Here is a 25120-nt window from a genome sequence, read left to right as displayed (position 1 = left end):
GTGTGTCTGACCTGGGTGTGGCGGGGAGGAGTGAGGGAGCTGCTAATGCAACAGACCTGGCCCAATGCCACCAAACACTCCCTCTGTGCTGAATGAAAGGCCGAAACCAGAGGCCCACCAGCGGCCATCCAGGGGCCCGACAGTCTGAAAAGTAGATGTTATTGATAAATGGGGAAGTGACAATCATAATCTGGGCTGCTCCAGAGAAATGGAAGCTCCAATGTTCATGAGACACGTTACCTGTGCCCCAAAGGAAGGTCATGATTGTGCAGAAGAGTCAGTGAGGAGCCCAGGCACGGGACTGGAGCTGGTTCCCTTCTCCAAAGCCCATTTCCCCACATTCCAACCTTCAGAATTGGCTTCCCAACCCCCCTCCATTAAGAAAGGGCACCTCCTTCCTTCCCTTGCCCCACCCCTTCCCCAGGATGCTCGGATGGAAGGTGTGGGAAAGGGCAGATGGCAGAGCCAGGCTGGGCCCTAGAACAGAAATAGGGACCAAGCGTTCTGCATTGAAGCAGGAGTCACACTGGGAGAGAAGCACTGGCAGTGTGGAAGATGCAGTGGGAGGGCCAGCCCAGGGGCCAGTTCCCAGGGTGGCTGTGCCAGGCTCAGGCCAGACAGGGCCCAAGGCCCTGCCACACCAGTGCCTTTTGCACCAGCTCTCTGCAGTCTGCGTCTTGTTCATTGTTATGAAGCTCTTTCACACCATAGACAAAGGGCTTTTACAATCACAAAGGGCTTCTTTGTGTTGATGGCAGTTTATTGTTGTTACATTAATTCATATTCCAGTCCTCACATGGTCAAGCTCTCTGACTAGTATTTAAGGATATAATTATAGCCTACATTTTCTCAGAGTCTTACAAGAAGAGTGAGAAGAATAATTCTCAACAGCAGGTCAAAGGCTCCTCTGTCAGAGAACTGACATGTTGGTGATGTTCAGGGGGTGGGGAGAATAGAAAAGGACCCCGGCACCCACGTGAAGCTCTGCATGTCCAACCCAGTGCCAAAGTTGGCATATGCACAGGGCCACCCAGCACGGGCAGCTGCCACTTCTCCAGCAGGAGGTGAAGGAGAGAAGACCAAAGGGAAAATTCCTGCAAGACTCCAGCAAGTCAGGGCGCCAACCGTGCCTCAGTCCAAAGGAGCGCAGCAGGTTCTTCATCACAACAAAAGGTCAACCCATACACTCATCCAGAGGCAGCTATTTTCACTAGTTGAAAAAAAATGGAAGAGTAAGAAAGATGATTTCAATCGTAAGTTCAGTTCATATAAAACAGGCATGCACTAGAATCTACAGCACATGCTAGACTAGAAGTAGATACAAAAATCCAAATCCACCCTAGCAGTCAATGGAAAAAGGGGAGCATGATGAATAAAAAGGCACAGAACAGTTCAGTAACATCAAAGTAACTGCCTGGGAGAAGCACAACTATCCCTGAGGAAGGGAGGAACTCCTCTTATTTTCACAGAGATTGTGAAATGGGAAAAACAGCATCCATGATAATACCTTCACAGTAAACCAAGCCCAGAACTCACGCTTTCCTGTGATGTCCTCTAAATAGGTTAAGAGTTAATATGGCCAAAGGCCAAAGCAAGTCTATGGAGACGGATACAATGTGGTCCAAGCACAGTGCTGTAAACACATAGCAAGCATGTAGGTACTGTTCACATGTGCCAGGCACTGTTGAGAGCACCTGACATACATGAACTTATTTACTTCTTCCCACAACCCCATGAGATGGGTATTGCTTTTATTCCCATTTTACAGGTAAAGAAACTGAGGCACAAGTGTATGAACAAGGCACAAATGGATAATTTGCCCACATTACCATGTACTAAATTGATAAGCTTTCTATTGTTATAACTTAATTGAGGAGCAGATCAAATACCAATTTTGCTTTATATATTAAGATTAAATGAAAATTGACTTAAAATAAGGTTTGAAAATTTTGTCTGACCCTAAATGTCCATTATTGGAGGAGTGGCTAAGTAAACTGTGGGTTATTCATATTATAGACAACTTGCAGCATTTTAAAACATGAAGTAAAGCCCTGGCTGGGTAGCGCGATTGGTTAGAGTATTGTTCTGATACGTCAAAGTTGTGGGTTTGATCCCTAGTCAAGGCACAAATAAGAATAACCAATGAATGCATAAATAATGGAACAACAAATGGATGTTTCTCTCTCCCTCTCTCTCTCATATAAATCAATCAATAAAAAAATTTTTAAAAACACGAGGTAGATATGTATGGACCATTATAAAAATGTAAGACATATTAGTTAAAATATCAAGATGCATAATAGATTGTGGTACTAGAAAACAACACTATACAGCCCCATAGGTATTGCTATCTATATGAAAATCAATAGATTAAATGTTTGGAAGGTTACATAACAAAACTTAACAGTGCTCTGGGGAAGTGTCTGGGGAAGTGACAAAAAGCTGGGGATGGGAGGTTTGATAAAGATCGTCTTTTACCTTAACCATAATATTTGAGTTTCTTAGAAAAAAAATGTTTATTTTCTTGAGTAATTAAAATGTACTTTAATGTCTAGACGACTCTAGAAGCTCTGTTTGAGAATCTAGAATAGTGATGCCTGGTATTTTATTCCTCTCATAACAGACTTGAGGGGCACATCCCCTCTCACCCAGCCACATTGGCCCAGATCACAGTGACGCTCATGGCAGAAAGGTCCCTCCCTCATCCAAATCACTGTTCCAGCATCTTCCTCTCATACAGTCTACCCAAATCACTGCTGTTCTCTAGCAAGCCTTTGAAAGGTATTAAACAGCAGTGAGACAGAGATAATGTTCCAGATAAAAGTGGCTTTTGGTGAAATACAGAGCCACGTCTTCACAATATAGATGAGACTGACCTCTTAACAAAACTGCCATCAACAGCAGAGCACAGACCAAAATAAAATGCCACCTCCACTTGAAGAAAAACCTGGAAAGCATCTGAGAACAGCGCCAAGAAGATTGTCTTAGAATCATCTTGTTGAATGCTAACATCCATCAGTCAAAGAGAGGATTTGAGCTGAGGTACATAAATGTATAACTCCCTGATCCAGTAATTGGGCAACAAGTTCAATCATTTCCTGTTGTCATTTTTGGATTGCAAAACAGATATGTTATCAAGGCATAAAAGGCCACGTGGTTATGTAAATGCCATTCCAATTATCCAGAAATGTGTTTCAAAAGACATGGTTGGAACATAGCTCTGTTTTGCCCTACTTTCAGAAGAACTTGCTTTGTCAGAGGGTATGTATGCTTCCTTAATTCTATCAGTGGAACTGCAGTAGTAGAATTCTTGGATCAATACCGAGACCATACATCTGGGTCCCTGAGTGATTCTAGGTTTGGGAGTCTCTGAAAAGTCTTGTCCATATTCTCTGTTGGGTAAGTCAGTGATAGAGTGGTTGCCCAGCTCCATGTATGAAGTCAGGTTAAGAGAAGCAAGCCAGCTATCCACAGAAGAAAGTCAAATTGCATTCAGAAGGAAGATACATCCTAAATTTCCATTCCTCCCCACTCTGAGATGGCAAGTGTATTTAAAGGAGAATTTCTACCCAGTTCTATGCTATTAAGAATGCTCATTCCATTGATGAATCCTATATAATAAAGAGGGAATATGCAAATTGACTGTCACATCATCACAAAAGATGACGGCGCCCACAGTGGAGGTTTCCGTAACACAAGATGGATGCACCCACAGCAGAGGCCGAGTTCCCGTAATGAGCCTTAATGAGCAATCAGCAGGAACCTGAGGCTGTGCACCCCCCCCCCCAGCCTGGTGGGGCTTGACAGGGGACCTAAGGCCACGTCCCCCACCCTGGTGCCAGGCCAGGGGACCTCAGGCTGTGCCCCCCACCCTGGCACCAGGCTTGACAGGGACCTCAGGCCATGCCCCCCGCCCCGGCGCTGGGCCGGGGGAACTGAGGTTGCGCTGGGGGACCTGAGGCTATGCCCCCCACCCAGCAGAATTTGACAAGGGTGGGGCCGGCCGGGTCTGGATCTCGCCCAATGGGGATGGGGCCGGGTGAGTCTGGGTCTCGTGTGACTTTGAGGTGCCATGGGTGGGCAGGGACTTGACTCTGGGTCCCACGGCGCACCCCAGATTCTGACAGGAGGAAGATTTTCATATACATTTTATTAATTTTCTTTAATCTCTGATACTTCTATTATAAAGAAAGGGCAAATAGAAATATTAAAATATTTCCTCTAATTAATCCCCTTTCAATGTGCATGAATTTTGTGCACCAGGCCACTAGTATAAATAATAAAATGGTCATTTTCATTCAACCAATGATGGTAGCCCCTAGGCTAGACCTGTTCATTGGACAACTAATGTACTAAACTGGGTTACTCATCTATTTGATCAAATTTCCTCTTCTGTTTTGATGGTTATTTCTACAAATATGACAGAGGGAAAATGAATCATCTCATCAAAACTTCCCACAGTCAGAGCTCCTGATTATATCATCCAATTACCTATGGATACTGTGAGGGACTAAGAGATCTGTAAAGAGATTGAGAGATACATTCCCATGTCCTCTTGCATTTCAACTGAAGAAATGCCACTGAAGAAATGCCACAGTGCAACATGCTTCCTCTCTTGTATCACAGAGCTGAATTAGGATGGGGCGTTCTCTTTATATGTATATTGTCAATACCTCAGGAACTTTACTCAACATTATTGAATCTAAACTATCTTTGCCTCTATCAAAGCTTTGCTCTCAAGAGGCTGGGCAAAATCTTTTTTTTAAATATATTTTTAAATTGATTTTAGAGAGAGAGTAAGGGAGTGAAGAGGGAGCGAGAAATGTTGATTGGCTGCCTCCTGCACATCCCCCACTGGGGACCAAGTCCACAACCTGGGCATGTGCTCTGACTGGGAATCAAACTGGTGACCTTTTGGTGGATGCAACAGACGCTCAATCAACTAAGCCACACCGGCCAGGACAAGGCTGGAAAAATCTTGAATGCAAGGAATTCAGCCTCTAAAACCCAGATCTGTTGGAGGCAAATGTAAAACATAGCCAAGAGTTATCAGATCAAAGTCTTCCCCAGGCCTTACAAGTGATGTTGATGAGATTCCTCTGGAACAGAGACAACACAGTGCCTCAAGGCTTACAGATTATGGGTCTGTTTCTAAGAAGACCCAAAATGCTATCACTGCTAAGGCTGGGCAGGCCTAATGCATAGCTTCAGCAGTCCACAGAGTAAGGTGGGGATCTATATATTTTTTTAATCCTCACTAGAGGATATTTTTCCTACTGATTTTTGAAAGAGAAAGGGAGGTAGGAAGTGGGGGAGAGAGAGGGAGAGACACATTGATTGGGTGCTTCCCACACGTGCCCAGATTGGGGCTGGGGATTGAACCCACAACCCAGGTATGTGCCCTTGACTGGGAATCGAACCTGTGACCCTTTGGTGCATGGGCCGATGCTCCAATCACTGAGCAATACTGGCAAGGACAGGTGGGGCTATTTTTAAAGCCATCTCTAAGTGGAGGGAAAGGCTTCAGGTTGCTATAGCAGCTGCACAGGATGTTCTATGGTTGGGGGTCAGGGAGTTGATGATGATAGTTAATCAGCCTCGGTGACTGGAGAGCAATGAGAGACAGGATGGAGAGTAGACTGACCAACAAGGTTCCAGCATGGGCACAGTCTCTACATAAAAGGCAGTTCGGACTATACAAGGTCACTAGCCTAATCTCAATTGAATTCTGCCCCCACCTCTCCCATGGGTAAGCGTAAAAGGAGTTTATTCTTAGAAAGTTCCTCATGTACTGGGAGTTGGATGCTAGAAGACTCAAGAAATAAAGTATGTTTCCATATCTTGAGAAACACTGCATTTTAATTAGAGATGAGATTATTAAAGGATGTCTAAGGCCTCCCAAAAGAAACCTTCTCATTAGTTGCAGAGAAGCTCAGACTAGTCAATGTCACCTGTGCTAAAGAAAAGGGATGGAGAAGACCAATACAGACAGAATTCTTCTGAACACTTCTTTAGTGAAACCTATGGCCTGTCCGCCCAGAATAGGCTGGGGTCATTACCTTGACCTTGACCACCTGGCAGAAGTGAGGGCTGTCATCTTTTTAGAGACAATCCTCACCTCCCAGTCACCTGATCCAAACGTGGCTGGTTGGAATCTTCCCTCTGAATTTGTAAACATGAAAACAGAAAATGGTAGTGAGTGGTGCCAGAAGGTTCTGAGGTTATCGGTAACCATGTCCCCTCCATTTGGAGGCAGCTGGTTTGCAGAAGGAGTCAGCTATGAAGCCATCATGCACAGAAATGTATGAAAATCGAGAAAATATAGAGGATGGAGGCATTCTCATCTCTGGTTCACGCTGTATAAAGGCAGAGATATGGCCCCGCCCTCCCTGTTAGTCCCTTCTGGGCCTGTACTGGTTCAAGCAGAGTTTCTGTTACTTACAACCAAAAGTTCAGGCTAATGCATTTATCTCAAAGGGAGACCGATCAATCAATCAATCAACTAACTGAAGTGTACTCCTTTGGCAACAGACATACAAGAAAGAATTCCTACTATTGGGACATAAATTACAAAGGAATTCTGCCCACTGTTGCCTGATTTGCTTGAACTGGCAATTTTGAAGATGGCATTGTCAGCTCTGAGCCAACTGTAGTTAAAACCAGGATTATCATCAAGGGCCAAAGGGAATCTACTTTGTGGCACAGGGTGTGTCTGTGTGGGATGTACTGGGATAAAAAAGGCACCCAGGCTCCTTTGTGTGTGGAATGGATGGCTTCCTATCCACCACCTGTTGGCCTTCATTCTTATTTCCCACGTAGAACAAGACAGGGAAATGACAAAGTAAAGACAGGGAATGATACAAGATGCAACAGCCCCCTCAGCATCAACTGGGGGTTCGGGGGATTGGAGAAGTGGGGATTAAGCCTTCTCTGCAGAACAAGGGCAGCAAGAAATGGCTCTAACCATGTGTAACCTCAGGAAGGTCACCTCATCTCAGACGTCCCATCCTTCAAATAGAGAAAATTATACCTCACAGAGCGACATAGAGGGTCCATTAGATCATTACACACAAAAACTCGTGGGAATGAAAGTGCAGCGTGCTCTTTATAGCAGGATGCTCTAATATTTCCTCTGTGTAATATAAACAGTTTCGAAATGATTGCGGAAATACGGAAATCATTAAATTGCCTTTGTTTGAGCCAAAAAGACCAAAGTAGAGTTAGAAATAGTTCATCCCTTGTGCTGACAGTTTTAATTAACTCTTTTTGTGCAAGAAAACAAAACAAGGCAACGTTTCTGATCAGGATGCCTAGGACGTATCTGTAAAAGTCTGCACAAACAACCCAAGGGGACAACAACCAACATACTTTCGGGCTGGAAAAGACAAAAGGCGGCCTGAGTGACAGCACAGCACCACCGCTGGCTGAGGGCACTGGAACCGTGCCTGTGGCATAAGCAGCTGAGGACTGAGGACGTGTTCACTTTTGCACTGTCCCTGAACAGATGCCTGTGTTTTGAGTCATACCTACAATGGCCACATTTTTTCCTTCTTTACAATATTTTACGACATACTCTAAGTACTGTGTGCTACGTGCATGTTTAGAATGAGCACAGTGAGAATATCAATAGGTAGTAATGAACCATCGTAAAACTGGAATTATTATTTGTTACAATCCAGAAGTCAGGTCAAATTTAAGCTAAACATGCTTTCCAGCCAAATTGCCCTAGGCAGCCTCCTCTGAGGCATCACCCTTGGGCCCGCATGGCTGGTCAGATTCCACAATACTTGCTCACTCCTGGCCTGGCTCTCCCACGGCAGCTTGGCCAAGGGAGAGCCGTGTCAGGTCTCTGCAGAGTTCTGGGTGGGATGTGTGCCTGATGCCATGGCTGGGGGCCATCCGATCCCCAGCAGCAGGACTCCGTCACAGCCTGGCTGGCCTCTGCCAGGAGAGCACGCCCTGCATGAATGCTCTGTTCGCTCTTGCTCTCAAGGATGCTGGGTGAGGGCGATGCTGCACCATTCCCTGACGGACATGTCCCGGAGATCGGAGACGTGCTACTACCAGCTGACCCTGGGGCAAGAGCTGGCTCAAGAGTGGTCATGTGGGGCAGGCAAGGGATCACATGAGGGTGTCATCTGGTATGCAAGTGTGCAGTGCCGAGGAATATCCTAACGCAGTCAGCTCCCCGGTGTGGCAGCTCTCACCATCGTGTGTCGTTGTTCAGAGCCACAGGTGCTTCTCAGTGCTCCAGCCATAGGATCCTCAAAAATACACCTGCTCTCCCTTTTCTGATATCAAAGTCTACAGTTTTCACCAGGTGAACAGTCACTTCCCTTAGCGCTTCTAATAAGCTATAGATTCCAGTTCCCTCAGGATCCTGGGCTCACTATTTATGCTGTCCCCACCAATCAGATAATTTTAAATTACATGATGGCTCCTTGCCTGAAAATACACTGAGACTTTGGACACAACACACTGGGTAAGCCTTGGCCCTGGATAAGTCTAGGGATGGTTTTCCCTTCTTTAGTCACTAAATACATAGAAGGCATGTGTTTCTAGCTGAATGAGGAAACAACAACAAAAATATGCAGTATTTCGGGCTGTCTGCTCAAAGGGATCTAATCAAATTCAGAAAACCAATTTCAAGTAAGCCACGACTGCTGGGCACAGGGGACATGTCCAAGGCACTACTCACATTTGGGAACTTGAAAAATGTACACCTTAAAAATAAGGGAACCAAAAAAACAAAGAATGAGAATAAGTGGGTCATAGCAGCTACAGTCAATTCCCATTAAATGGCTCAGGTTACCCATCACCAAGGGAACCAGGCACTATGAGTGTAGACAGGTGCCTGTAAATAGGAGAACCTCTGGTTAAGGACTTAGAAGCTATCTAGCAGTTGTTACAAAACCAATGGTTCCCAGATCAGTTCCACTTTTTCTAGACGAAGAATAATCAAGCCAATGTACTATCTTTGACACAGTTTTAAAAGTTTCTTCCAAATGTAGTGTGAATGACATGCAATCAGATCTTTAGCTACCAGGAGTCCAACAAGAGATACTTTATTCTGACCTTGACCTTCTTATACCATTCACCTCTTGGTTTCAATTATATATAAACTAGTGGTTCAGTGCATGGATTCATGCACATTGAAAGGAAATTAATTAGAAGAAATATTTTAATATCACTATTCGCCCTTTCTCTATAATAGAAGTGTCAACCAAATTCATGATTGACAATGACAGATCGAAACACACGTGTGTGATTGGCACCAGCAAGAGCTTTATGTGTATCGTGCATGTGCAAGTCAACTTAGCCTTTTATAGATATAGAATAAACTTGCTTAATTAGACCTGCTTTCTGATTTAGCTAAACTTTTTCCAGCCCAGTGAAGCACCACAACTTCTCTTTCAGGTAATTGTCAGCAACACAGCAGTAAATATCAACATGAAGCAAATTATTATTGTAGATCACGCAGGGAGAACAAAGGGTAAAATATTTAACTGTAGCAGTGTTTGACTACATTCTGTGCAGTCAGAAAACCTGAAGTCATTTTCAAGGTCCACCATTTCTTACTTCTTTTCAGTCGGGTCAAGTTTCTAAACTTTCTAAATCTTCATTATCCGGCTAATGAAAAGAAAACAGGAATTTACCGAGTCTCCTATCTACCTACTCACATTCATGGAAAAGCAAAGCACAGTTCATAAAGCAAATTAAATAGCTTGGTTAGACCAATGTTCATATTATTGTGTTTTATTCATTTATTTATTGAATGACGTCAATATTCCTGAACACCTACAAGGCACCACACTGAGTGCTAAACAAATGCTTTCATCCCTGCCATCAAAAAGCTCTGTAGTCTTTTGGGCGATGTGGCAAGTACTGCCATAGAGATGTACCTAAGCCAGCAGCAGTGGCAGAAGGGAGGGATGAGTCAATTACACTTTCCAAGGACAGGAGAGGCTTTAAGTGGAATCGCCACTTGAATGATCAAGTCTTAAAAACTACGAAGTAACTTTCCCAGGAGAATAGGGGAACAGCATCTTTAGAGTCTTCCCAATACAGATAGGCTATCCATGAAGCTACAATGAACACATTCAGGTTTCCAGAACTAACACAGAAAACAAAGGGTACCTTGAGGACAGTCTGTCTATAAGCTCTCCAACCAAGGAGTTGGTGTGATGCACATGGAGGCTCCTAACTAATCATCCTGGGGGGGATCTGGAGTGAGTAATGCACTTAATTTACCAGGATCTTTTTCCAAGTCATAGCCTTGGATAAGCTTAGTTCCTGCTAAAGGCTCTTGATTGTGGGTGGATGCATAAGGGACCACAGCACTAGGCTATAGGACAAGTGGCATTTGTAAGTGTGCTGGTTATCTTGTGAAGGGATGATAGTAAAGCCAGGTGGAGAGAAACAACAGGCGGCTCTTTGAGTGATGCTCTTCCCTCATCTCACCAACTCCAATAGACACACTGACTCATTACTATTAACAACACGTCTGGAGACAGAGGGGCAGCATCAGGTGCTGGGGTTAGGGGTCGAGGGTGTGCTGTGACTGTTTTAGCTCTCCTGAGGCATTAGAAGTAAACTGTCCAGTGCTTCTTGGACTGCCTGGACCTTCTATCTGAGAGCCAACAATCAGACAGGCATGAGAGAAAGATCCATAGATAGAAATTATGGGATTATGTGAGAGCCACAGTAAGAAGCTTGTCCTATGGTCACAAGAATGCCATTAACCCTACAAGATTTCCAAATGGAAATGAATTCAGGGGGAAATGGATGGAGAGGTTGCTTGAGAGCTGGAGGCAGTGAGAATAACACTACCGAAGGTATATGAAATATGTCTTTAGGGACAAAGCCAGTGTGCTGTGGTTTGGGAATGACCAGGAGATGGTGACTTTTCAGCCTGCTCTTTCAAGATTCCTGATGGTTAAAGGAAGGTAAGATGTAAGTCAGCATGGAAAGGCACTCATAGGGTCAGAAATAGTTCTGGTTTCTTTTTCTCTAAGAATTGAGAAAACATATTTTCTGCCAAGGGCAAGGGATAAGTAGGCAGGGAGGAGCTGAGAAAAGAAAACCAGAGAAACAAGAGGAGGTAGAAGAGGATTGGGTCAGGAGGACGGGATAATGGGATAGCCTTGGCCAAGGGAAGGAACTCTTGGCCCCTGAAACAGAAGAGAAGATTTTAAAAATGATCGCTGTGCATATAGTTGCATTTTGTGGTGATGGGAAGGGAAGAGGAGAGGGTCATCAAAGTGGCTATTTTTTTTTTCCAATGAAGCAGGTGTTGACATCAGTTGAGAGGGGAGTCTATGGTTGGGGACAAATGGGAAGATGTGAAAGAGCTGTTAAGGATGAGGAATGGAGGAATTCAGGGATGAGTCAAAGTCCCCAGGCGCTGTTGCCAGCCCACAGAACCACTCATGGCTGCGTGGCTCTGGAGCATCAACAAGCTCCTCAGTAAGTGACTCTGGTATGATGCCACCTTGTTAAATCCTGCTGGGAAAGAAGCCTGGGGCCTCTCCAAAGAGATGGCAGACAGGAGTCACGGGTGCTAGGGTCAGAGGTGGTAGAATATTGGCCACTAAATTATACTGGGGACTATGAGTGGTGGGCATTTTGGGTGCATTGACTAAAAATGGGATATACCTATAGGACACTGTAGACATCTAGAACCTCGAGGAACCATACCCACTGTCTTCCCTTTCTTGGTCTTGGAAAACCTCTCTGCCCAGAATCAAGGCTGGGTTCATGGCTCTGGGGTAACCAGAGGCTGTCAGCTATGGTCAAGGTCATCACCACCTTAATTAACACGTATGAAGGACCTTCTAAGCATTTTACATATTTTGAATTATTTATCCATATTTTAGAGTCAAGGGAACTGAATCTCAGGAAGGTTAAATCAATTGTTCATGGTTGCCCAGAGCTGAGATTTGAACTCAAGGAGTTTGATCCAGGATCTTTCACAGACGCTGCCACCTGCTCCTCCAGCTTTCACAGCAGTCTGACTTGAGCACAAGGCAAGGCCGTGTCCAAGATGCCTGGGTGTCCGTCTGTCTTTGCAGCTCTTCTGGCCCAAGTGGCCAGGTTACTGGATCAACCATTTGAGCACCAGAAGATACAGAATAAAGTCTTATGGCAGCAGTTTGCATTAATTCCGCAATCTATTACAGAAAACAAGCCAATTGCATGGCGGACCACTTTCTTTGTGACTCTGAGTTGAAATCCAGCTTAAACACGGAGAGTGCTAGAAGCCAGGAATAGTGTGAAGATGCTGATAGTGCTGGGGTTTCTATCCCTGGAAGAATGAGCCCTGCTTGGAGCTGCTTTTAGAGGCTCTTTCATGACTATGGAGGTTGGAGCCACTGGTCTCAAAGCAGGGCAGGTGTGAGCTGTTGATGAGTCAGTCAGGAATGGAACAGCTGAGGGGCAGAGGACCCTCCGAATACTTGTGGCAGGAGATTACATTGCCCCTGGGCTGTCTGTTGGGGAAGGAGCTGGAGGACCAGTTCTGGTCAGCTCTCACTCAGCAGCCAGAGCCCAGCTGGCCAGAGCCAACAGCCACTGGGGCCTGCGGTTATTCACAGAGGGCCAGGTCGCAGCTGCCTCGTGTAGGTTCTTAGCATGCTTTGGTCTGAGGCCTTGACCTGGAATGTGAAAAAGGGGCTGAGAACTGAAGAAATGAATGGCCTAAGACAGTGGTCGGCAAACTGCGGCTCGCGAGCCGCGGTTTGCCGCTCTGTTGACTAATGAGTTTGCCGACCACTGGCCTAAGATGCACAGCTAGGAGAGAACCAAACTGGTCCCATCAGTTCCTCTTTCAATTCCCTGCCTGGTAATGGGCAGCAGCAGTTAACTTTTATTGCAGGTTTCCTATGTTCATGGCACTATGCTAAACGTTTTACATACAGTATCTTACTTGAGCCTCACAAAACCTGGATGTGGCAGGCACTTGTCTTCCTTATGTTATAGATGAAGAAATCCCAGCTTCTGAGGTTACCTGCCTAAGGTGATATAGCTGATGAGTGTGGCAAAACCAGGATTCCATCCAGGCCATTCTTAAAATTGCATATATTTTGTTTGTTTATTTGTTAATCCTCACCCAAGGATATTTTTACTTTGATTTTTACAGAGAGTGGAAGGGAAGGGGAGAGACGTAGAGAGAGAAACATCAATGTGAGAGAGACACATCGATTGGTTGCCTCCCACACATACCCCAACCTGAGCTGGGATTGAATCTGCAACCGAGGCATGTGCCCTTGACCAGAATCAAACCTGGGACCCTTCAGTCCACAGGCCAATACTCTATCCACTGAGCCAAACCAGCTAGGGGAAAATTGCATATTCTTTATTCTAATGGTGCACAGTGTCCACCCCCCACTCCAAGGCCACTGAACAATGTTTCTTTTCTGAGCAAATACCTCCCCTTCAGGCTCTGTTCCTCCCTGACCACAGGCATCTCCCTCATTGCCCCAACATTCAAAGACTCTGTCTTGCTCCCAGGCACTGCCCTCCTGGTCTGGTCAAAGGGCAAGGGCTGCTAGACTGCTCACCAGGTCACACCTCATCCAGGCACCTCTTCTTCTAGAACCACCCCCTCAGCATGGGAAAATGAAGGAGCCAGTGTTTCCACCTTCAAAACTCTGGGCTAAGAGAAACCTGCTCTCCAAGTCACCTTGGCTTGAGGAGGGGTGGGTGAGCTGGGCAGACAGGAAGGACTGGAGACCCACCCTCCTGGAGGCATCCACTACAGGGATGAGGTCAGCAAGGGGCTGATGGAAAAGGAGGGCCTTGAGGGAGTCGGATGAAGAGAAGGAGGGCATTGGGGATAAGCTAGAAAAGGGAGGGAGTATACTGGGGAGCCCACCAGAGTGGATGTAAAATGATGAAACTAGAAAGGTAAGTGAAGGCTGGGCTGTAAAAGGTCTCAAAGCCAAGCCAGCAGAAGAGCCTGGGCTCTCTCTTCCAGACTGAGGACAAGTGCTTGGGGGCCCAGGAAGAAAAGGGGGGTTTTAAAAAGGAGAATCTTGGCAATAGGTTCTGAGGTGGAGAAAATGAAAGAGACTCTGATGATACTGCCTATTAAATATATCCAATACGTGGAGGCAGAGCTCACAGCCGTCTCAGGACAGCAGGGGCGTTCTTATGTGGCATTCCATCCAGAATCAGTCCCCCCACAGACAGAACGTCTCCTCAAGGTGCAGTGCCACATCTGCCCAGTGGGTGGGACAGGGCGCCAACCATCCCAGGCACATGATAGCTACAAGACCCCCCGGTTAAAAAGCCTCATTTTGGGATATAGAAAAATAAAGGCTACGTGATGGGAAGTGTACTTCTTATCTATTCCCCACCCCACCCAGTGTCTCCCTAATGAAGCTTTTTAAATGCTTAAGACGATGGATGCAAACCTTTGCCAGAATGTCTCATCTCTTCAGCATGCTCTCTGGTGGCTGCAATGCCCCCGTCGCAAAGCCGAGCAGGGACTGAACACAACAGGATTTCTGCTGGGTTCTAAACCAATAATTTCCTACATATTTGGCAGAAGAGATGAGGAAGGAGAACCGGACAGGGAGACAGCGAACAGGGTTCAAGATCAGGCTGCACCACCACTAATAGCTATAACACTAAGAGCCATGAGGTTCGGGCCTCTTTTGGGCTTGGCTAAATGAGGGGTTTGTGCTGGTTGATAACGGCAAGCCCTCGAGCTAATTTCATTCAGCTGCCTCGCTTTTCGCAACACCGCTTACCATACACCACATCATAGCTAGAGTCGTTTTCTTAAAATACAAACTGGATCCCCCAGTGTATCCCATGTCACATCTCTGCTACAAGTCCCTTTACACAAACCGCCCACCACAGCCATCACTGCGGCCTGCGCTGTCCTGTGTGATCTGGCATCCGCCTGCCTCTCCCCACGGTCACCGAGCTCAGCCACCCTGGCTTTCTCTCACCCGAGAAACCCGCCCAACTCTCTCTTGCCTTCTGACATTTGCACATGCTATGCCCTTTGCATGGAATGTTCTTCGTCCTGTTTTTCACTTGACTCACTCCTACTTCTCTCTCAGGTTTCAGTGAGTGTTATTTCCTTAAAGAGGGCTCCCTGAAGGCTCCTGCCCCATCTTCAGTAGCCCTCCTGGGCCTCCTGCTCCTCCTCACCATACTTACCAATTAGCAATTGGGGTCTGTTGACGGGGACTGCTTACCCTCCATCGCCTGCACTAGAGGAAGATCCCCCAGAGCAGAGACTGGTTCTACTTTGCTCACCGCTGGACTCCCAGTACCCGGACCTCAAATATTTGCTAAGTGCGCGATGCGGAGGGTGCACGCAAAAGCCAACAGGCACAGTGTTTGGGCGTTTGGGTTGGAGCCTTCTGAGCTGGTTACTTCCGGTCCCTTCTCCTCCTCCCCAGTTATAAAATCAGATCTCTTATCTGTCAGCTGCTTCTGCCCTTACTGCCTCTGCAAAACATTCAGCCTCAGTGTGAAAAGAAATGGATACCCCTCTCAGCCGGTTATGAGGGGGTCACAAAGGAGGGAAGAGCCTGAATTCTGGGAGTACAGGTGCTACTCCAGTACCCAGTGTTCATTCATTCCTTGCTCACACCGCTCACTTGCGCTCACCCCCTCAACAAAGGGCAAGAACAACTGGCAGCCTAAACCCTGGGGCTCCAGAGCATTCAGCAGAGAACTCCCCAGAGAGCCTGCCTCCGGAAACACAGCCGCTTTCGACTGACAGCTCACTTCTCTCCACATTGGATAACATCGGGGCTGAGAAAAAGCTTAACAACTTCCCAATTCAGTGCATTCTACGGCAGCAGCCTCCAGTAGGTGCCCTCAAACCAAAAAGCAAAAGCGGTGAACACCTTTTCAGGGCACGGTGTTTGGAGCCTCCAAAGGTGTGAGTGCCAAAGTTAAAGCAGCTAACTTTCCTCACTCCATTCTGGCCTTTGGGACAGAGGCACATTCACTAGAATGTCAGAGGAGAAACAAAGACAGCTGGCTGCTTCTCCCTGGTGTCTATAATTAGATTCTCATGAAGAACTTGGCCACACAGAGCTTTGCAGGATACATCCCTTCCCCCTCAACACACAACCTCCCCCCACGCAAGGGTCTCTGCCCTCAATCACTCCACCGAGACTCATACAAAGCAACCATTCACTTACCCTCTTCAGCCACGCAAAGTGCTTGTACACATCAATGTCCCCATCCATGCTGGGCACCCATGTCAGCAGTTGGACTCCTTGGCTGAAAAACCCTTTTTCTGGCCAGAGACCAAGTTTTCTCCTCCTTCTTGTCTCTGCCCCTCCCCCTCGGGAACGTCAAGCTGTGTTCAAGTTTCCCCACATCCCTGGCCTGCGTCCTCCAGCCTTTGCCTAAACAGTTTCAGATACACAAGGGCTCAGCCCAGGCCAGGCTGCTCCAGATCCTCCCCCGCCGCCCCCACAGACGCACGTGGGCACCAGCGCTGAGATGCAGAGCCCGCGGAGCGATCAAACCTAACACAAAGGTAGGGGGAGAGACAGACTCGTACAGGAGTCACACACACACACACACACACACACACACACACACACACACACACACACACGGAAACATTCTTTTGGTGATAATACCAGAGCCTGCCAGAGGGAAACAGTCCTGAAGAAAATTCCTCGTCTGGCTTCCCCGCTCTGCAGTGGCTGGAACTCATTATGGAGAGACCCTGATTTCCTGTCTCTGCCGCTCTCTGCATTTACCCACAGGCTCCCAGCTGCTCTCGGTTTATTTGGGACCCGGGAGAAGACTATAAATAAGCGCTGCTCTTGGAGGAGCTGCTGGTTCCCACACACAGTTGACCCCCACCCCGAAGCCCACGCCTACCCCTTGTCCTGGCTGTGCCCCCAGGAAAGCCTATCGTTTCCAAAAAAGAGCAGATTCGGAACCAGCTCCCGTCTGGGTTCCTGGCCCTGCTGGGTGTCTGCTGTCATTGGCGCTGGTGACACTGGCCCCTGGAGACCAACTGCTGTAACCTCAGAGCCCTCTGCCACTTGGGGGAGTCAGGCTCCTGGCTGCAGCTAGCCACTGCTGGGCTCCCTGGGGTTGAGTTCTGAACCAGGTTGGGGGTGGGGGGTGGGGGTGGTACAGCTTCCGTCAAGTCCCAGGCCTGCCTCACTGGTCCGTGCCACTCCAGACTCGCCTCCTCACCAGCCAGGGTGGGAGGAAGGGTAAGGCCCAGGCATGTGAGTCCAGGAGAGGAGAGCTCTGGGTAGGAGCCTCGGAAGGAAGGCTGGCTGTCCTGGCAGACAGGGAGCTTCGTCTGTTTTCCTATTGGCAGGTCACATGCCGGCTTTCCAGGGGCCTCTCCACACTCCTCAGATGCTGCCATCTCGGAGAGCTCCCCTCCAACAGCTTTCCTCCCTGCCCAGCCTTTGCCTATGACTGGTTATGAAAGCGATCTTTGATGTGGGGGCAGCAGGAATTGCGGTTACATGAAAGGGCTCTGAGCTCTGCTGCGCAAATGACTTGCAGACAGGCATCTTGTGACTGCGGGCCCTCTGGCACCCTGCGAGTCACCAGGAGCTCCCAGCCTGAGGAGGAGGCTTTTCTGCGTGTCGAGGTGCCTCTCAGAGCAGCATCAACATTCACCAGGGCCCAAAAGCAGGGCCTGGGGATGAAGCAGAAACGTATCCTGCAGCCTGATCCTTGAGGGTGGCTCAGCCCACAGATCACAGGGAGGCGGGAGAGCTCTGGCCAGCAGCTGGCACGAAGGGAGGAGTACATTCCTGCAGACACACCCTGATCCGAGGCCAGAAAGGAAAAGCAGGCTCTGCTGCCCATGCACTGGGCTCTCCTCCCTTCTCACCTCTGGCCCAGTTCCAGAGCTCAGCCCGGGCCCCACCCAGGCGAGGTTCCCTGCCCAGAGCTGTGATAGGATGTGTTAATGAAGACCATCTCTAAGGCTGCAGGGTAGGCAGGCCTTCTTTTTAAAAAATATTTTTTATTTATTTCAGAGAGGAAGCGAGAGGGCAAGGAGAGAGATAGAAACATCAATGATGAGAGACAATCACTGATCGGCTGCCTCCTGTATGGTCCACTCTGGGGACAGAGCCTGCAACCTGGACACGTGCCCAGACCGGGAATGGAACTGAGACCTCCTGGTTCATAGATTGATGCTCAACCGCTGAGCAACACCGACCGTGTTAGGCTGGCCTTCTTAATTTTTTTTTTTTTTTCTGTCTGAAAGCCTAAGAAAGTCAAATGAAGACATTTGCCCAGCATCCAAGGCAAATGAAATGGACTTCCTGCCCTGGGAAAAATAAGGAACGACCACATGGTATGTGGTAAAGCTGTTTCTGGGGCTCCAGGAAGGAAAAGGTCTAGGAGTTGATTTGGGGGCTAGACAGAGAGGCAGGGCACAGTCCCAGGCCCTGCCCCCTTGGAGGGAGGCTTGGTGTTCTTCATAGGTTTTGGTATGAGAGGAGGAAAGAGGGGATGGAGGCAAGAGGGGACCGTGGCAACAACCCCCACCTGCCCATGGGGAGCTGCCTGCTCACCATCCCTGCTCCACCACCTGCCCCACAGTTTATATATCTGCCCTCTTTACCAGACTGAGGACATGTGTCTGAGCCCTGATTTGCTGCTCTAACTCCCATGCCTAGTACAATTCTTGCTACAAGGTAAGAACGGACACGGTTTTTTGAATGAAAGAATGAGGCTCAAATGGTAAGACTGGCAAGAAAGGACTAAAGTGATACTTGGAGAAAACAAGTCTTAAGTTCTGTTGTTCCAGACTAAAGATGCTCGACTCAAAGAGGAAAGGACAAGGCCAATTTTGCCCATTAGCTCAACTCCTGTGTGATGAACTGGTTGTGGGAAGGAGACTGGGAAAGGAGAGGCAGGAGGGAGGTGAAGAGGGAGGGAGGGGCAGAGGGAGGGAACCAGACAAGTTGCAGCTAAATTCCTGACATATTTTTATGGTATCCTCAAGGAGCAATTCTTACCTCAGCTCCTCACTTTTTAAAAACACCAAAGTACATTTTATTTCTTCGTAATTCAACCCAAAAATCCATAAAACAACATTCCAAAAGAGCTAGGAGCAGGGCATGTGTGTGTGTGTGTGGCTGGTGGCTGAGATGTGGTGGATACAGGAGCAGCTGGCTCCTTTGCACGCACTATCCCCCAGGTGGCAGCTGGCCCAGATGTGACCCCATCATTGCGCCAACGAGTCAAGCCCTGGTCTCCCCACCTCACTCAGAAGCCCCCCCCCCCACCCTAGGCACCTCATAGCAGTTCATAGAGGGGCTTTGGGGATCAGATAGGCCACTAGTATTTGTATGCATACGTCATTATGTCTCTGAAAATAAAGTTTTCATCAGAAAATGATCCATGACTCCCAAAAGATTGGAAGCCTGGACTATAGTTGGCCTATGTGGTTACTCTGAAAGGTTTAGGCTGCTCCTATGAAGGAGGGGTGGGGTTTCTGCTTCCATTATGCTGCCTCTTCGAGGTGGAGTCTCAGTCCCTGGACCCATCTGCAAAGAGAGAAATTCTGGGAACCACACAGGGCACACAAATAGGGGTCATTGCAGTGACCCTGACAGCCCTCGGGTACTTCCCCAAAGCAATTCACTCACTGGCACCGGCTCCACTCATTATTGCCTGAAACATGAGGTGCCAGCTATGGAAACAGGCAGGAGCCTGGGTACCACTCATGGAGCTTCCCCTCCTCCTCACCTCAGAGCCTAGAGGGCACCCCAGGACAGCCACCTTCCCGGCTGGAATCCCAGGTATGTGTGGGAATGAGTGGGGGTGGGGTTTGTGAGGTTTTGCTCCTCCTGCAGCTGCCAGGAGTCAGCAGCATCTAATCAAGCAGAACGTGGACTGAAAGGGGTCTTGTGGGTCCTCTGAGCCCTGGTGACAGGGGCCAGGACGCCGGTAAGTCTCTCAGCAGGTGTGCTGCACAGTGAGCCTGCCGTGCCGAAGCGGAGAGGGGAGAAGAGGAGGTTGACAGGGGCGAGCTCAGGACCCTGCTCATTTGGGCTGACAGTCAAGCTCTGCTCGTAAAATAACATCCTGGCTGCTGCAGTCCTAGGTCCCCACAGTGATAAAGAGCCAGATGGCAAATGTTTTGGACTTTGTGGGCCATATGGTCTCTGTCACACTCAACTGCCAATTGCAGTGCAAAAGCAGCCACAGACAACATGTAAGCCAACGAGCATGGCTGTGTCCCAGTAACATTTTATTCATGGGCCCTGAAAATGGAATTTTATATCATTTTTACATCACAATATATTCTTCTTGGGACTTCTCTCAATCATCCAAACATGTAAAAATCATTCTTAGCTCATGGGGCGTAAGAACGAGGCAACGGGCTGAAGGCAGGCCATAGACTGCAGACCCTTGGGCCAGGACAGGGCTTCCCTGCCTATCATGAACCGCCTGAGCCGGAGGGAGTTCTTGTAAGAGTTCAGATTCTAACCCAGTAGGTTGAGACCGTGCATCACTAACAAGCTCTCAGGTGCTGCTCACACTGCTGGTCTCAGGATATTGGCTGAGTAGGAAAACCTTTCAAAGTTCCTTGAATCACAGGGTACTGAGCAAGTTTGCCTGGAAGCAGGAATTCCCCGGAGCCCGCCTGCCTGCCTACCAGTGGTGCCTGAGAGGGCAGAAGACCCCGGGGTGTGTGACTCTGGCTGGCCTTCTCGGGTGGCTGGGTGTCTACATGCTCAGACCTCAAGTTATGCTAACCTGGCAACATCCCCCACCAGGTCCCTGGGGTCTGAAGCAGGAAATCGCATGGGGAAGGATTTATTTGCTCTTTCACCAGTGTTTGCACATTCTTGGTCATTTATAAACATTGGTTCTTAGGGGCTGAAATAGTCTCCTCAAGTCAGGCCTGAAAGGAGCCAGATCTCTAGAATTTAGTAGGGTAGAAATTACTTTGCGGGAGAAGGGGAGTGGGGAGGGGGGAGCCAAAGTTTACAAAAAATAAAACTGCTAAATTAGCACTGGCCAAAGGCCCCCAACCTGGAGTCTGTGCCAGGAAAAGTGTATTCAAAATCCCCCACAATATTAGCGGCTGCTCCAGGGCAAGGTCTGGCAGCTGTGGGGTCAGGAGTGCCTCCTGAAAGGAGAGCGCCAGCCTAATAGTGCCCCAGTAAGAGGCACTGAAATTAAGAGGTGTGAACAGGCCTTGTTGCCCTTGACAATGGAAGGTCAGGTCTAAGCTCCCAGGACCAGCCCTCAGCCCTCAGCTCTCCTGTGTCCTCTCCCCAACCACAAACAGTGGGGGTCTCCCAGGCCTGTCCTTTGTCCAGGGAAAATGGGAAAGAACTATCTTTGCCAGCTGACCCAGGTGCATTGTCCACCAGCTTCACTAATGAGGTGCCATCTTTTCAATTGAAAAAAAAAAAAAAAGAAAAGATGTTTTTCTTGCACCAAGTCCATCCATACCGTCTTCCTTGGGATTTACACTTTCCAGAATTTGTCCCTGACTCCCACCTAGTGGCTTCTTCCAGTACTGCACAGGCACGAAGAACCCCACCCACAGGCATGCATACCAGCCCTGCCCAGAGCTCCCATTTCTTGGGAGCCAAGCACAGAGGAAAGAAAGAGCTGACACTTAGACTTTCTGAGCTCTCACTCAAGTCCACACCTGTCATAGGTGGAGGGCAAGAAACACAGACTGGAAATGGGCTCACAATAGGCTCTGCTTTTTTTTTATTCTTGAAAAATAGGCACCAAATTTTCCCTTCTCTCTTTTAAAACAAAAAGGGTTTCCTATGAACTTTTGACTAAATTTTCAAAATGAAAATGTTCAATATGCATATATTCTGGCCCATCTTTTGTTCCAGGCCTTGGATGGAGAAGGAGACACAGCGACAAATGAGAAACCCAAGCTCACAGTTCATGATTCAAACAACAGCTTTTTCTTCCCACCTGTTTTGCAACTCTCTCTGGCTTTTCAATATGGTGAACAGATTTGCTCCTTTGGCCAGAATGAAAGGACTGCCTGGGCTTTGTTTGTGGAGCTGGGAGCTGCAGAAGCCGCCATCTGTGACAAGGTGGTGGAACAGATGAGGGCGGTGACCATGGGTCCTACTGGGCCTAGGTCTCTTTCTTTGTTTTTTGAAAGATTAGTTATGAAAGTAACTGAGGGTACCTGAACCGACCAGTAGGATGTCAGAGGTGAGCACACATCCTAGACGGGGCCTCACTTCCCCGGCCCGGCCAGGCCCACCAGAGGCTGCCCAGTCGGGACATCCTTTCCACTGTTCCTGCAATGCCGGCTCCGCTGAGCCCTGACACTGCGCAGCTGCACCTAGAGAGGCTCCCTAACCTGCTCTCACCCAGGAAACCGAAGGTCTAATGGAGGAAGGCAAAGCTGGTGCCTATGGGAGGCCGCTCAATAGAGCCCCTCAACACTGCAGGGTTGGATGCTTGGCCCTTTCCTGCAGACAGATTGCCAAACCAGCTGCCATTACCACTGAGGAAACTGAGTCCCAGAGAGGGACAAAGAGGCTGGTCCAAAGCCACATAAGCAAGGTGGCAGAGGACTGGCCTTTTAACACGTTCCTCACCTGGCCAGTTTGCTTCCACCTGCCCAAGCACAGTGACCAGGACACCTGCAACCTCGCAGGGGAAAGCCTGGGTTCCTGCTGGGGCCAAGCCTGCTCCATGTACCCCACAGAGGCTGGGGTTCTGGAGATTCTCTGCCAACCTCTCTCCCTCCCCTTGGAGTTGGGCTCGGCCCTGATTTGCCCTCGCTCCTGCTGCTGCTGGGTGTGCATGCCTTTCCCCAGACTTCATCTCTAGCCGCTGAAGCTGCTGGTCTTCACCGAGGACCCCCCAGACCCACATCCAATGCCATTAGACAGCAGGACAGACTGGTGCCTGCAGGAGATGGGAAGTGCATGTTCCAGGCTGTTAGAGAAGTACACAGAGTGGCTCCATCTGGAGACTTTACTGGCTCTGGTATCTCTTGGGCATCTCCCAGGACCTATATCACTAGTCACCACTGTACACAGGCTGGGTCCACCCCGCCTCACCAGAGAGGTGTCCCCAGCCCTGCAGGGCCCACTGGAAGCTAGTTGACTATAGCCCCAGTATGAGCTCTACCACCCATGCTGGCCGTGGATCCACCTACCCAGCCTCCACCCAGCCACGCCAAGTAGATGTGGAAGAACAGAGACACTCCTTCCAGAGTCAAGGTACAGCCACATTCCCGGAAGTGGTCATAGCGGCACCAGCTCCTTCTTGCCTATGGCACACGTCAGCATCACTGATAAGCACCGCTCTCCTTTCTCAACTTCAGGACCACCTGGTGGGGCTCAGGGGCGCCTGACCAGAAACGGTCATATTCCCCTCAGGGCATCATCGCACACCTCACCGCAGGCCTAGGAGGTAGCAGCAGGGAAGGGAAGGAGGCTGCCCCTTTCTGGAACTCAGCTCTGTTCCCACCACAGCAGAGAAGCCTCAGCCTTCTGGCCTGGGCCTCAGCTTCCTCCTCTGTGACCCTCTGTGACCCCGAGGGTCACTGTGGTGCTGTACCACAGCACAGGGCGGCCTCCTGATGCTTCTCTGCAGGCCAGGCCCAGCTCTCTCGGACTGCAGGAAACTTTCCCTACACAACAGCCTAACACGGAGCTTCCTGGTGCTCCCCCAGCTTTCCAGGACAGACCCAGAATTCAGAAAGAGAAACTGCTCCTAGAACAAGGGAATCCAGGCCCTGTGTTGCTTTCCTCATGGAAGCCCCAGAGGATGTTCCCAGCTCAGAGAGCCCCACACATACCTTCCAGGCCAGAAGCCTGCCTTTCCTCCTTCTACTGGCTGTTAAGGAAGGGAGGACCCTGTTTCAGGCCCCAGAGCCCTGGAAACTCACTCAGAGTCCAGGAACACTGAGTCCTGGGCAGGTCTGCTCTACTTGGTCTTTAGGATGAGTCCAACCTATTTATAATTATCTCCCCAGAGAATACTTGCAGTTGCCAACCACTCTGTGTCCAGCCCTGCCAATCCAACACCCAGTAGAGGAGACGCCCCTCCCCCATACAGATGGTGGTCCAGGACTAGTCTATCTGCTGTTTATTTCATTCTAACCACCAACCACTGCTTCTTCAGCAGCCCCCGTTTTCCTTGGGTACTGCATATGCCAATACCTGTGCCTGAAGATCCACAATCCCTGATGTATAGCAATAAGAGAAAACCACATTTCCTACCATTTCATCTTTCTCCTCTGGACACAGCTGATTGGCTCTTGGATGGAAACCTGACCCAAAGGGAGCTAATTCAAAAAGCCTTTAATTTCAGTTTTTGTTTGTATGTTGTTTTTTGCACTTAACATTTTTTTGTAGGCCTGGAGGACTTAGCTCAAAAATTATGAGCTAAGCCAATCTGATTCTCTCCTTCAGGAATCTGAGTTCACACACATTCACAGGGAGAAAACAAAAAGAATTTGTCATCCAACAAGAAAAAAATCAAACTTTAAGGACGTGTGGCAGTTGCTCTGAGCTGTCTTCCTAAGGACCATTCATTTCCCTCACTTCATCATGGTTCCTTCCTGACACGGGCCACCCCCCACTCTGGTGGATGAAAGTACCAATATTTGTTTCCCAGCTTTCCTTGCAGCTAGGTTATGCACATGTGAACAAATGCTGACCACTGGGACCATAGAGAAGTCTGCAGGAGGGTTTCCCTTCCTAATTAAAGAAAAATAAAAAAGACATGTCCTACCTCTGAACAAGGCTGTGTCTGTGTGAGGCTGTGTTGCCTGGCACTGCAGTAGCCATCCAGCAACTGCTAGGGGATACGTCTGAGGGAAACCAACACCCTGAGGATGGTGAGGCAGAAAGATGGGAAGAGCCAGAGCCCTTGAGGTCATCCCAGAGCCACTGATTTAACCCTGGAACCACCCTCCCCTCATCCTCTGGACATCTTTTTAGTGACATATAAACCTCCTTATTGTTTATGCCACTCTATTGGAGAAAGAATCCCAATGACAGAGATGTCACAAGGCAGAGTGGGACCATCCCAGGCCAATGTAGGACAAAGCAGTCACTGAGGCTGTCTAACGAGAATAGTGCAAACATTCAAGGGATGCACAGATATTGTGAATGAGAAGGGACAAGGCTGCCTGCCT

The 25120-nt window shown here is 48.5% G+C and overlaps 1 protein-coding gene across 6 annotated transcripts in view; it reads right to left on the bottom strand.

The window, feature by feature from the left end:
- Nucleotides 1–25120, bottom strand: part of PPFIBP2 (PPFIA binding protein 2) — a 133184-nt gene that overhangs the window by 60142 nt on the left and 47922 nt on the right. For 3 of the 6 annotated variants that reach the window (XM_080641601.1, XM_080641603.1, XM_080641591.1), the window contains exon 1: nt 16170–16445. The exons of the other annotated variants lie outside the window; for them this stretch is intronic. In XM_080641601.1, the coding sequence (XP_080497727.1) occupies nt 16170–16217 (48 nt within the window). In that variant the 5' untranslated portion in view covers nt 16218–16445. Of the gene's footprint in view, nt 1–16169; nt 16446–25120 lie in introns of those variants that run through there. 6 annotated transcript variants of the gene reach the window in all.

The sequence above is a fragment of the Plecotus auritus genome (assembly GCF_963455305.1).
Source record: "Plecotus auritus genome assembly, chromosome: 9".
NCBI classification, from domain to species: domain Eukaryota; kingdom Metazoa; phylum Chordata; class Mammalia; order Chiroptera; family Vespertilionidae; genus Plecotus; species Plecotus auritus.
The sequence above is the reverse complement of the archived record's forward strand: the minus strand, read 5'-3'. Positions and strand labels throughout refer to the sequence as shown.